Genomic DNA, 12,361 nt, shown 5'->3' with positions numbered 1-12,361 from the left:
TGTCTATATTTTTGTTTTAGATTCTGTCACTTATAGTTGAAGAGTACCTATGATAAAAAATAAAGACTACATGCCTTACAAGTGGGAAAACCTGCTAAATTAGCAGTGTATCAAATACTTGTTCTCCCCTCTGTATATTAATTCGGGCTTTTCCTGAGGAAGATAAATTCTACATCTATAGAGAAACACAACAGGATTAAAAGAAATCAATTTGTGTTCATTAAGCAGACACCATAGCAGCCTCAAATTTAACGTAGCATAAAAGATGATGTCATGTGTTTGTGGTTGTAAGTCCATGAAAAACTCAAATTAAGCAAACCAGCATTCATCATGCAGAACTCTATACCAGATTCAAGTGTTCATCTAAGTCTAGCTGAGATCACACTCTATAAGAAAATCCAGCTATAAAACACGAGGACACATGTAAACAAGGACACAGCAAAATAACACAAAGCACTCAGTTCTTGACTTTGCAGACTTGTGAATTTGTTTTCATTAAACTAAATCACAATTTGCAATGTTGAAATCTTAAGGTGATGTACACAAAGTCTAACCCTACACAAAGTCAAGATGTGAGTTAAGTAGCAAATCTGGATGTCACTGGCACAAACTGATATTAACAGTTAACAGATGTTGTGTGTTTCAATTCTAATATTTCAAATTCATTTAAACCTTTAGAATGTTTTCTCTATAAAACTATTATAAACTTACTTTGTAATCTTTGCAAATCCCTTTTCTATGAATGCTTCGAGGTCAAACATTGTATATTGAACTTGTCTAAGAAACATTTTACAGCAGATAAAAGAGCTGAACAAGGCTGACTAGCATGTATATGAGAAATGTTGCAATGGCCATAAGGGATTTATTGGTTATTTTATTTGGTTTAAAGTAAATGCAAAACAACGTGCCAGAGAAATTCGTTATATAAAGTAGGGATGCACAAAATATTGGCATTAAGATCAATATTGGTTCAATAAATAAGTAAAATTGTGTAGATATTAATAACCATTGTTCATTTCCTTTTTTTCCGCCATTTGTCGTTTGGAGGGGGGTGGGGTTAGGGGTCGGCCATGTGGTATTTGTTTGGTCATGTGACAGTGATGCAGGTCATGACTGTGGGGTGTTTATCTTAAGCAGATAAGCAATGTCAGCAGCGTGGTTATTCGTTCCTGGTGTCGAAAGGGTAGGGAAATATATACAATATTGGTAAATATTGGTTAGCAGCCTGAACAGCAATCTTAATAGCGCATGTCTTTATTTTTCACAGTGGTGCATCCCTCATCTAAAGCAATGAGTCCTAACACAACTGTTCGAGCTAAAGTTGGACCACGGCACAGAGGTCAGTAACAAATTACTCACTCAGGAAAATAGCCAAAAATATTATTTGTCTATTAATAAAACATTGCTGACTGTGACCACACTGTAATTCTTGTCAGACTGTTTAATTTGCTCTACTGTTGAATTCTTATTCAGCAATATAGTTTCCTGCTACCATTTTACCTCGTGAGAAATGCATAATAAACCCTGATGGTTAGGTGCTTCTATTGATGTAATCTTCTTCTCACTGACAAACTTTTCACATAAGCTTTTTCATCTAAGTGCTTAGAAGAAAACATTGTACATGCTGTGCATTCAACGTTCATGAAAAGGGTTCAATTAACAAATAGATAATTTTATTTTTATACGGTTGTCAGTCTGAATCTGAAAAAAAGACAACTAGATGCGGCAGTGGTGCAGGGGTAACGCATGCGACCCATGTAGGGAGACTACAGCCCTCGACGCAGCGAGTTCGAGTTCAGGTCTGTTGACCATTGCTGCATGTGTTCCCGTCTTTCTTTCCACCCCATTTCCTGTTGGGCAACTTACAAAATAATGGGTCACTAGTGCCACAAAATAAAATAAAAAAGACAACAAGAAAAAAAGTCAAACTAATTTTTAAAGAAAATACGATGTAAAAACTACCAGAAGGAAAAAAAAAATCTGAAGAAGAATTTGTACAGATGAGATCCCTGCTTACAATGTTAGGGAACATGGTGTCAAGCAACTTGTTTAACAACTGATCCCAAGGTGCATACTACTTCATGATGGATGTTAACACTTATAGAAAGCACTATATTGTCAACTTTTTTGCTACAGTAAATCTTCTTTTATCTAAATAACGTCTGACTTGCTGACTACTCAATGGTTCTGCACTAATTAGAACAATAACCGTACTGTCATATTGTTTGTATGTTGTTTTTTTTTCTTGTTAACCAAAAAAGGTTCTAATTACTTTTGTTAGTTTCATATCAGAAAACTAAAAGTGCCAGAAAATCATTGACTGTCTTAGTTTCTAACTGGTCAGATTCAGTGTGTCTCAGATGAGCTGAGAACAAAAGCCTTTTCTGACATCCAGAGCTGTCCCCATTCCTTCATATTCATATCTCTGCTAGTATTAATAGCTCTGACCCTCAAAGGGAGGGAAATTAATCAAAATGACTTTTGCAAAGTTAATGCATGAAAAGAGAGAAAGAGAGGAAAAAAGAACCATGCTTCCTCTTGGTCCTTTATGTATGAAAGTCAAGGACAAGTCCCAAAGAACTGGTGAGCTCCTTATGCCCATGATTTGTTGTAGTCAAGACAGGGAGATATCAGAACACAGAGCCATGAGTTAGCAAAGTGATCTCATCTGAACACTTGATTTGTAGTAATATACTCACTGATAGCCTTCTGGATTTTCAATAAATTATTAAAAGTCAAAGTCAACTAAAAACTGATTTTAGAGATTGTGATATCAGATGATAAAGCTCAAAATTAACTCATGTTCTGGTCATGGCAACTAAAAACGAAACCAGAAAGGGAGGAGGCATGAGAAGAGTCTGAAATTTGGTTCCCCTGTGTCAGCACAAATAAACCATGTATCAGACAACTAAAGAGCTAGGACATTAAGTGGGGATAAACAGGTATAATTTGGACTGACACAAATGAAAGAACCATGTCAGCTGAAAGCTCAGCCAAGGCAAGCTCTTCCCAATCACCGGGAAGCCCAGTGGACCAGTGATACCTGTGACGACGATCTTGGGGACATCCAGAATGGTCCCGAATGATGCAGTTTTGCGATGGCCTCGCTTATACTGGGTGCGTGCTGCAAAAACACATATACACACATGGAGCTGCGTACACAACAAGCATGCAGACTTAGACGGACTTGGGGCCCACAGCATAACTGCTAACATACGTCAAATACATGCAGAGCAGAGAGTGAACTTGCAAGAAAAACATGCACCCTGCCCCTTCCAGGAGCAGTGGAGCGGCACAGTGCAACATTTCTGAGCACAACATCAGCAGGCATTCATCTGCAATGCTAGACATTCTGGAGAAATTACAGAAACGATTTGTTAAAAACAGTATCAAAGCCTGGAAAACAATACAACAAACACTGAACTTAAAATGAAGGCAGGGTGTGTTTCCAGCTTCATGTCTGAGCCTGTAAGGGAAACTATGATGATAACTACCAGTTGGTCCTTGCTACCCTTTAAGGTTTAAAAGAAACTTGGTTCATTAAAATATGAAGCTTACCAAGTTGTAAAAAAAATCACAGAACATAAAAAGAGAGTGACATGGGTCTGAGGAAACACATGGGTCTTATAAACAAGAAACAACTTCTTAAAAATCTTTTAATAATTTTTACTTGTTATTTTCTCTGCCTATTTCTGTGTAGGGTGATGTCTGGCTGTACCTGCGGGAGCAAACTGCATTGTGGGCTCCAACTCAGACAGGTCAGCACTCATTCGTTTGCCGTCGGAGGATGCAATGCACTGGGTTCTTGCTGGTAGGCTCTCAACACTGCCCCCTCTGGACAAAGACAGAGTCCTCAACGAGTCTCCCTGTAAAGAGTGGAAAACGCAGAAATGTTTGGATTATAACCATTACCTCCTAAACAATGATGAAAGGGAAACCCTTAGATCATTTTAAATGTGACTAGACCATGAAAGTAAGACAATGCATATTCAAATTACATTAGAAAACCATCTGGTATATCTGAATAATGTATAATTTTAGATTTGTTTTGAATTTTTTTATTTAGTATTTTAGCTTGATTTATTTGTTTTATCTTTGTGCTTGCTCTAAATAGGGAATGCGGGAGTCTTAAAAGCGATGATAAAGTTGATTCATTTCATTCCATTACAGTTGATTCAAATATTTTTCGTGTTACAACTTTATCTTGTGAGAAATGCATAATAAACCCTGATGGTCAGGTCCTTCTATTGATGTAATCTTACCTTTTCGCATCGACATACCTTTCACATAATTTCACATAATCTGCCACCTCAGCACTTTAAAATGGTGCCTGGTGAAGGACAGCCTGGTGTGGAAGTTACTGTTCACACTACCCTATATGTGAGATCTGATTTTAGGATCCACTATCCACACAGGCTTTGATACCCTATGTTCTGTCACCAGCATGCTGCAGACACAGCATCCCAGGCCCTTGTTCTTATTTCTGGAGATTGTAGTTAAGCCTCCCTGCCCTCTACTTTGCACAAAATTGAGGCTTTCCACTCAAGAGGTTCTTGTTCTTAAAAAGGGCTGGTTCTAGAGCCAGCTCTGAACTTCTTCTGTAAATGTTGGCTTTTTACAAACTCAGAGCCTGGTCAATAGATCAATATGTCATAATACTGTAAATGTGTCATGTAATAATTGTTTGATCCTCCCTCTGTTTCATATTGTGCATTTATGAACGATCATAGTGCATGGAGACAATTTAACCACACAAGCAATAATATTTATCACAGCATCCCTGCAGACAAATGGCCTGATATCACCACCTTTGTTTATCAACTTTGTCTTAAACCACCAGTTATGCTTGCGAATGTATCACACTCCTAATCAGATGAGTTCAAAGCACCTTTTAGAACAAGATCTGTTAACACCACCTGGCGAGATGAAAAGATGGACAGCGTTAAATAACTGAGTTGGAAATGGCTTTAATGGGTTCATTGGAAGTTAATGAGCTGTTAGCTTTAAGCAGTGTATTCACCTTTTTGAGCTATATGCAGTGTAATTGCAAAATGAACTAAGGGAAGTTTAAAAACAGTCAGTCTGTGCTACTCTGATGCTAATCTGACATAGGCACAATATTTTTACCATTCTTATGTTTTACATTTGATCAATCAGAAACTGAACTATAGAGTTTTAATCATGATGCTGAATGTGTTTTGATGGGAAGAAATTATTTGCTTCAAATATGCACTGCACAGCAGTGGTTTATCCTTTACACAGGTTCAATGATATGGGGCAGAGACTACCTGACATGATAAGTCAGGGGCATAACAGTGGCGGGTTAATTTAAACCCCAGTTGTCCCCTCGGCATTCAAGTCCCAGTTTTAAGTGTTTTGAAGGGAGCTTATAAGAAAACTGGGCCGGAGTCTTTGCCTGATAATTTTACCCATCTGAGGGCTCAGACTGTGTCCAAGGGGAGCTGGGAGACATAAAGAATGCCAAGTAAGTCACCACAGCGGGACAAAATCATCCAAGACTCGGATTGCAGAAGGAAGCTCTTTCAGTGGCTGTCATATTGTACAACTGACAATGCTCCCATGTCACAGTACACAGTAGTACAATACAACCAGGATTACTGCTGGGCCCGGTTCAGCCAATGTTTCAAGAAAAGGGTCTCTTCTCAAAGGTTTAAATTTCTGTTAGTTTCTAATCTATATTTGTTTTAAATACTGATTCAACTGTTTTTCTCTTCTGTAATGTTGTGCATTTTGTTCAATTTTATACCTTTCTGTTTCGGATTCCTTTTCTTATTTAAACAGCAAACCTGAGCAAAATTGCATTAAGTTAAATCGACAAGTCATTGCTATAATCACCATAAAACTGGCCTCTGTTAACGCGCTGGTGTTTATGGTGAACGGCTGATCATGGAAGACCAAATACACACCTAACTCCAGACCCATTTAGCTACATCTCTGAACTAAAGTCTTTAAAGCAGGGCTGCCCTGCCCCTGAATTAAAAAAAGCAGGATTAAAACCCCAAGCTCAATGGTTGAGAAATTCCAGCTGTTCATGGCTAGTTTAAATAACTTGTACCCACTAAACTGCAAAATAAATGGTAAAATGATATTAAAATCTATACAGAAAACTAAGAAGATTCAGATCACATTAGTCAAAATTCCATTTTAAACCAAGAAAAATACTTGTCTCCAAACAATGCCCTGTTTGTGTTGAGCCACATGTCCGCACTGAACACCAGAACCCAACCATAATGGTTCTGGTCTTACCTTTGGTTTGAAATGAGGTGCAAACTGAGGTGTGATCTTGATAGTGTCATTGCTTCCTTGAGAATCATTGTGCTCCATTGGGTCACTTCTGTTGCTTGTGCTGGTGCCAGTATAGTCCATATATGAAACTAAGAACCAAAAAACAAGAAAAGAACACAAAAATGTTTAAGGATTTTATACATTCTCTCTTTTGATACTTTGATATTATACTGACTTAACAGGCTGTAAACAGAATGTTTACTAAGCTTAAAAAATCTTTGTCTAGATGAAAGCACAAATCATTAATCCATAACAAAGTGCACCCGGAAAATATTCACAGCACTTCCAATTTTTACCGCCTTATTTCAAAGTATATTAAATTAATTTTGTCTTTAGATCTCTACACCCAACGAAGACAGGGAGATTTTATTTGTAGTAATAGTATTACTACTGCTCTATGAATCAGAGATCACCTCAGGTAAATTCAGTTGATTGGACACAGAATTCACAGTGCATGTCAGAGCACGATGTCAAAGGAATTAACTCTAGAGCTCTGAGAGAGGTTTTAGGGCTTAACTGGTTCTAGAGTTTCCTAAGCAACAGTTCTCCAATGTGACAAACAATGGCCCTAGCCTCCAAAACGACAGTGCTAAACTAGCACTAGTTCCCTGCTGGACCAAAGGATAAAAAACGGTTCTAGGGGCAAGTTCGTGGGGAACAGCAGCCGATTAATCTGTGAGCCCCATGTGTAATGCTGCGTTCCATTTGTACTCGGAAGTCGGAATTTCCGACATCCCAGTAAGAAATGTCAACTGGAAGCCGGAATTACGAATCACAAAGCTGGGGCAACACGACCATACCTGACTTCCGCATTCAAGATGGTTGCTACTTGCATCAATAGTAGTAAACCGTTCCTACATTTACTGTTTTTAGCAGTTCTTTATTATTTATGTAATATTTAGTCAGATGTACACATACTACCCTTCAGTGTTTATAAGCGGAGATGTTTCAATTCAATTCAGTTTTATTTATTTAGCGCCAAATCACAACACATGTCGTCTCAAGGCACTTTACAAAGTCAGGTACATACATTCCAATTAATCCTAACCATTTAACAGTGCAGTCAGATTCAGTTATTTATTCAAATTGGTTAAAAAGTTTTTCTATCTAAGGAAAACGTTGGTTATGTACTGTAACCCCAGATTCTATGAGTTTAGGCGCAGCCCTTTAAGGCTATTGCTAGTGGGTTTATCCCTTTGCGCGCAGCGCAGCACTGAAAACTTTAGTCCATGCCCACCGGCTGTGTAGGCCCCACCCTGGTCCGTATAAATTACTGTGAGACCGGACAAACGGGTCCCAAATAGATTTTTTCTTCAGTCATTCAGGAACCAGTGAGGCCCAGAGCTTAAAGGGCTGCGCCTATACTCATAGAATCTGGGGTTACAGTACATAACCAACGTTCTATTTCGTATAGGCTTCGCCCTTGAAGGCTATCGCTTGTGGGTTAAAGGCGAAGCAGGATGTAGTCTATGCCTCACTGGGTCCATCCTGAAGCATCTGCTCGCATGGATGAAACCAAACTCAGCCTTCTGAATGCGTAATTACGCACACCAAGCGTCCTGCGCATCACAATGAACAGAGAAGAATATCTCTGGTCAGGGAAAGGCTGAGATAACGGACCTGCTGCTTTCAATAGGAAAACGAAGGAAGGGTGACTCAATAATAAATGCAACGAAATAATAATCATTCTGTCAGAACCCTGAGAACAGAATGAGTCATGGATAAACCTGACACATCTCGCAGGTAGAAACTAATAAATGAACATGGAGATGACCATGAGGCTGCCATGCAAATGTCTTCCACTGTCATTCCTCCATGCAGAGCCGTGGAGGATGAAATCACCCTGATTGAATGAGCTCTGAAATTCTCTGGAGGATCCAATCCAGAGGAAATATAAGCCTGTGAAATAGCCTCACACAGCCAATGTGAGAGGCGCTGGACAGATAGAGGACGTCCTGTAGAGTTTTCTCTGTAATGCACGAACAGACGCCGGGAGCGGCACATGCAGCTGTGCGCGCCACGTAACACAAAAGCGCGCGCACGGGACAGAGGAGATGAGAAGTGGCCTCCTCAGAGTTATGAGGAGGAGGATAAAAGCCATCCAGAGTTATCACTCGATCTGAACGAACTCGTGATGCTTTTAGGTGTAAAAGCAGGGTTAGGACACAGCACAGCTGAGCTGCCGTCGACTCGTATTCTGAGACATGAAGGAGGGACAGAGAGTGCAGCTAAATCGCTCACTCTCTTTGCAGATGTCAGAGATAACAGCCGGGCTGTTTTAAAAGACAGAATTTTAAGTGGAGCCTGATCTAAGGGCTCAAATGGGGCTTTAACCAGTGTGCGCAGGACGAGCGCTAAATCCCACTGAGGGACTAGAGGGCGTGACACGGGTCTGTGTCTACGTACACCCCACAGAAAACGCTTAATCAGCGGTTGGTTAAAGACCGTTCTGTCACCAAAACCCTCATGACAGGAGGAAATAGCTGCAGCATAAGTTTTAATGGTGCTGAAAGCTAAACTTCTGTTCATTAGCTGCTGGAGGAATGACATACGCAGCCTAATGGACATGAAAAGGGCTCCATGCCTTTCTCTGCGCACCAACGCTGAAAAGCTGCCCACTTTGATGTGAATGACGCTGTTGTAGAGGCGGCTCGTGCGCCCTGAATCGTTTGCACCACATCATGCAGGAGACCCAGCCTCTCTAAGCGCTCCCGTTCAGCGGCCAGATCCAGAGACACTGACCTACCTCTGGGACGCTCCTGATCGCCCCTCCTGCCTGGAGGAGTGCATCCTCTCTCCACGGCAGCTGCCACAGGCGACCTGACACCAGCTGCTGCAGGCTCGGAAACCATGGCGTGCTTTTGCGCTCGGGGGCTACGAGAATCACTGAGAGCTGTTCCTCTCGAACTCCATCCAGGAGCCGCGGGATCAGCGGAACTGGAGAAAAAGTGTAAAGAAGCGTTTTCGGCCACGGGCTGTGAGCAAAGGCGTCCACTCCTAACGGTGGATCCTCCAGTGGGCTCAGTGAGAACCACAACTGGCATTGTGCGTTTTCCCGTGTGGCAAAAAGATCCACTGCTGCTTTCCCAAATCTGCTCCAGATCTGAACAATCAGCTCAGGGTGGACACTCCAGTCCCCGGGACAAGAACCACCTCTGGACATGATGTCCGCTCCTCTGTTCAAGACGCCGGGGATGCACACTGCTCTGATGGGGAGCAGGTTCATGCGCGCCCAGCGCAGCAGCCGTCTGGAAATGTTTAGCAGCTGAGCCGAGCGCACACCTCCCTGATGATTTATGTAGGCTGCTGCCACTCTTGTTGTCTGTGTGGATCAGAACATGCTGATCCCACAGCAGTGGAGCAAAATGCTGTGTCACCTTCCACACTGTGAGAAGCTCCAGCACGTTTATGTGGAGAGACATGTGGTCTGGCCACTGTGCTCCCACCACTTGAGACTGACATGTTCCTCCCCATCCTGACAGGGAAGCGTCTGTGAACACTAGACATGTGACGCCGGTCTGCTGAGGGGAACTCCCTCTGACAAGATGCGGGGATTTCCCCAGTGGGCCAGGTCGGGTCCCACTGAAGGAGGGACTGAGATCATCCACCTCTACTGACGCACAGGATCTATGCGCAGGCGGATGAACCATCTCTAAAGACGTCTCATAGGAAGCAGACCCAGCGGAACAACCACGTGAGCCGCTGACATCATTCCCTGTTATCGCAAAAGTGACAGAGCTGTCACTACGTTGTGGGGTTTGACATGGCGGAGAAGCACTGACTGTCTGTTCTCGGCTTTGAGAGCCGGGCTCTCATTGTGGCTGAGTTTAACTCTACCCCCAGATAAACGATCATCCGGGATGGGAAAACAGAGCTATTTGCCAGTTTATGGAAAACACCAGGACTGTCAGATGTGCGGCCAGCCCCTTTGTCTGTACCGCCACTTCCTCTCTGGACCGAGCCAGCATAAGCAGGTCGTCCAGATAAAAGAGGATTCTCATCCCTGCCGAGTGCAGCGGCTGCAACGCCGTCTCCACACATTTGGAGAACGTGCGTGCCCGTGCGGTTGTATTGATGATGGGATGATGGGGATGTGAAAATAAGCATCCTTCAGATCTAGGGAGGTGAACCAGTCATTCTGGCAAACGTTCTTCATCACCTGTGTGACTGTCAGCATGTGGAAACGTCTCTCCATTATCGCTTTGTTGAACAGGGACAGATTGAGAATCGGCCTCATCCTTCCTGTTTTCTTGGGGATCAGAAAATATCGAGAGTAAAACCTTGTGTTTTTCTCCCCGTGAGGAACCCTGGAAATGATGTTTTTTACCAGGAGTTCCTGCAGTTCTGACATAAGGGCGGAGCTCTGCTCCGGGGAGGACAGGACTGTCTCCAAAATCCCTCTGAACGGTGGCGGGTGTGACAGGAACTGCAGTGTGTAACCTCGTGCTGATCAGTCTGTCCATCCACCTGTCTAGGGAACATACGCGCCGCCACTCTGAGTAGTGCTCTGAGAGCGGTCGTGCATTTATCTGCCGTGCCGTGGTGGTCATGGATACGAGCCAGGCTAGAGCCCCTACCGCCGTTAACCGATACGGATTCTGATCAGAGGTAACCCATGGGTTGCCCTGATCGAAAGGGCTGTAAACCAGTCTCACCAGGGGAATATTCACCCAGGCTCGCAGCTTGGTGTTGTGCGGGGGCATCACTGGTGCACCGCTTCGTAGGGAGCTGCTGTTGTGCATCCTCTGTGATCTCACCCGCTGACAGCTGGGGAGGACAGGAGGGAGAAAGCAGCGAGTGCGGCTCTAACGGAGCAGCATAGGATGCTCTCATAGATTCATGCTTTGAAACTGTGAGATCGCGGGGCCTCTTAAACGGCCGTTTAAAAGGGGCCGTCTTATTTGGAGTGGCGGATGTGTGTGAGGAAAGCACAGCGGGATCGTACGATCTGGCTGAGCCGGAATAAACCGGAAACTTGCTCTTAGAGAAAATTCTGTTTTATTTCAAAACAATCAGCAGTTTTACACACATCTCCCCCCACCAGTCATTTCTTAAATCTCCACCGTGACTCCTGCGGAGGGTTGGACCAGGCGCACGCCAACTGCCGACCTCTGCGATGCTGCTGCGGCTGAGTAGAAGGAGCAGTGGGCGGAGGAACTCGGGGAGCCGTGACAGCGGCCGTGGAGCGTCTCTGCTGATGCCGCTGATCACGGCGATCCCGCCATCGGCCGGTGGTATGGGAGGAACGGAAGCCAGAGCGACTAAGAGACCCGTGTCTCCTGACAAGTTCAAGCTCCTCTTGAGAGGTCTGCATCTGCCCCAGCACAGACTGGAAATGAGGGCTGAACAGCCCATCCAGACTGATTGGTCCCTCCAGTAACTCCCCCTTAAAATCCTCAGGAATGGAGGAGGAGAGCCGAAGCCACATCTGCCGCTGTAGCAAGGTCTGCCAGGCAGTGATGAGGGAGGAGCACACGGCCGATGCCGCACAGAGGTTAAGGATGGTGTCAACAAAATTGCAGAATTACTCCACATTTTCCGGTGGCAGCTCCATCTCCCGAGCCTTCTTGGAGATGGAGTAGACTAAGAAGGCGGTGTTGTTCGTCGCGCAGCGATCTGAGCGGCACACTGGTGGGAGCGATCTTTCAGCCTGGCCGTGATCTGATTGATGGGGAGGGGGGCACAGGCCATTGTCCGACGCGCCGGGCTGACCTAACCCCAAAAACTGCCGACAGACTGGGCTCCAACGCAGGAACTGGGGAAACCCCTGATCCGTCAGGGACTCCACCCTTTTGATAGGTGTGAAGGTGGAGACCGGTGCCTTCAGTTGAAACGCATCGGCCGGCACTCCTGACAGGCAAGCAGTTACCGCAGGGAAATGGGGCCAAACCGGATCTCGTCGAGTTGGATGAACTGGGGCGCATTTTCCCGCCAGGTCATCAGTCGGATGCTGGGATAAAGGCGCGGGAACAGGGACACCTTTAGCATTAGCTATTTTAGCGATGATATCCGGCAGTGCGCTAACAAGTGTCCGATTCCCGCCCAACATCGAAGA

General features: G+C 44.1%; 1 protein-coding gene across 9 annotated transcripts in view; it reads right to left on the bottom strand.

Annotated features, from left to right (window-relative positions):
* The window catches only part of map3k7 (mitogen-activated protein kinase kinase kinase 7), a 50,454-nt gene that overhangs the window by 20,268 nt on the left and 17,825 nt on the right, over window positions 1-12,361 (bottom strand). For 8 of the 9 annotated variants that reach the window (XR_007041768.1, XM_047387692.1, XM_047387686.1 and 5 more), the window contains exons 11-13: window positions 6,268-6,395; window positions 3,719-3,866; window positions 3,044-3,124 (exon numbers count right to left, since the gene is read on the bottom strand). Coding sequence is in view for 8 of the 9 variants with exons in the window: in XM_047387692.1 (XP_047243648.1) it covers window positions 3,044-3,124; window positions 3,719-3,866; window positions 6,268-6,395 (357 nt within the window). In the remaining variant the exon portion in view is untranslated. The remainder of the gene's footprint in view (window positions 1-3,043; window positions 3,125-3,718; window positions 3,867-6,267; window positions 6,396-12,361) is intronic. The other variant, XM_047387691.1, reaches the window with a different exon arrangement.

Source organism: Girardinichthys multiradiatus, chromosome 15 (assembly GCF_021462225.1).
Source record: "Girardinichthys multiradiatus isolate DD_20200921_A chromosome 15, DD_fGirMul_XY1, whole genome shotgun sequence".
NCBI lineage: Eukaryota > Metazoa > Chordata > Actinopteri > Cyprinodontiformes > Goodeidae > Girardinichthys > Girardinichthys multiradiatus.
This window is presented reverse-complemented; position numbering and strand designations above follow the sequence as displayed.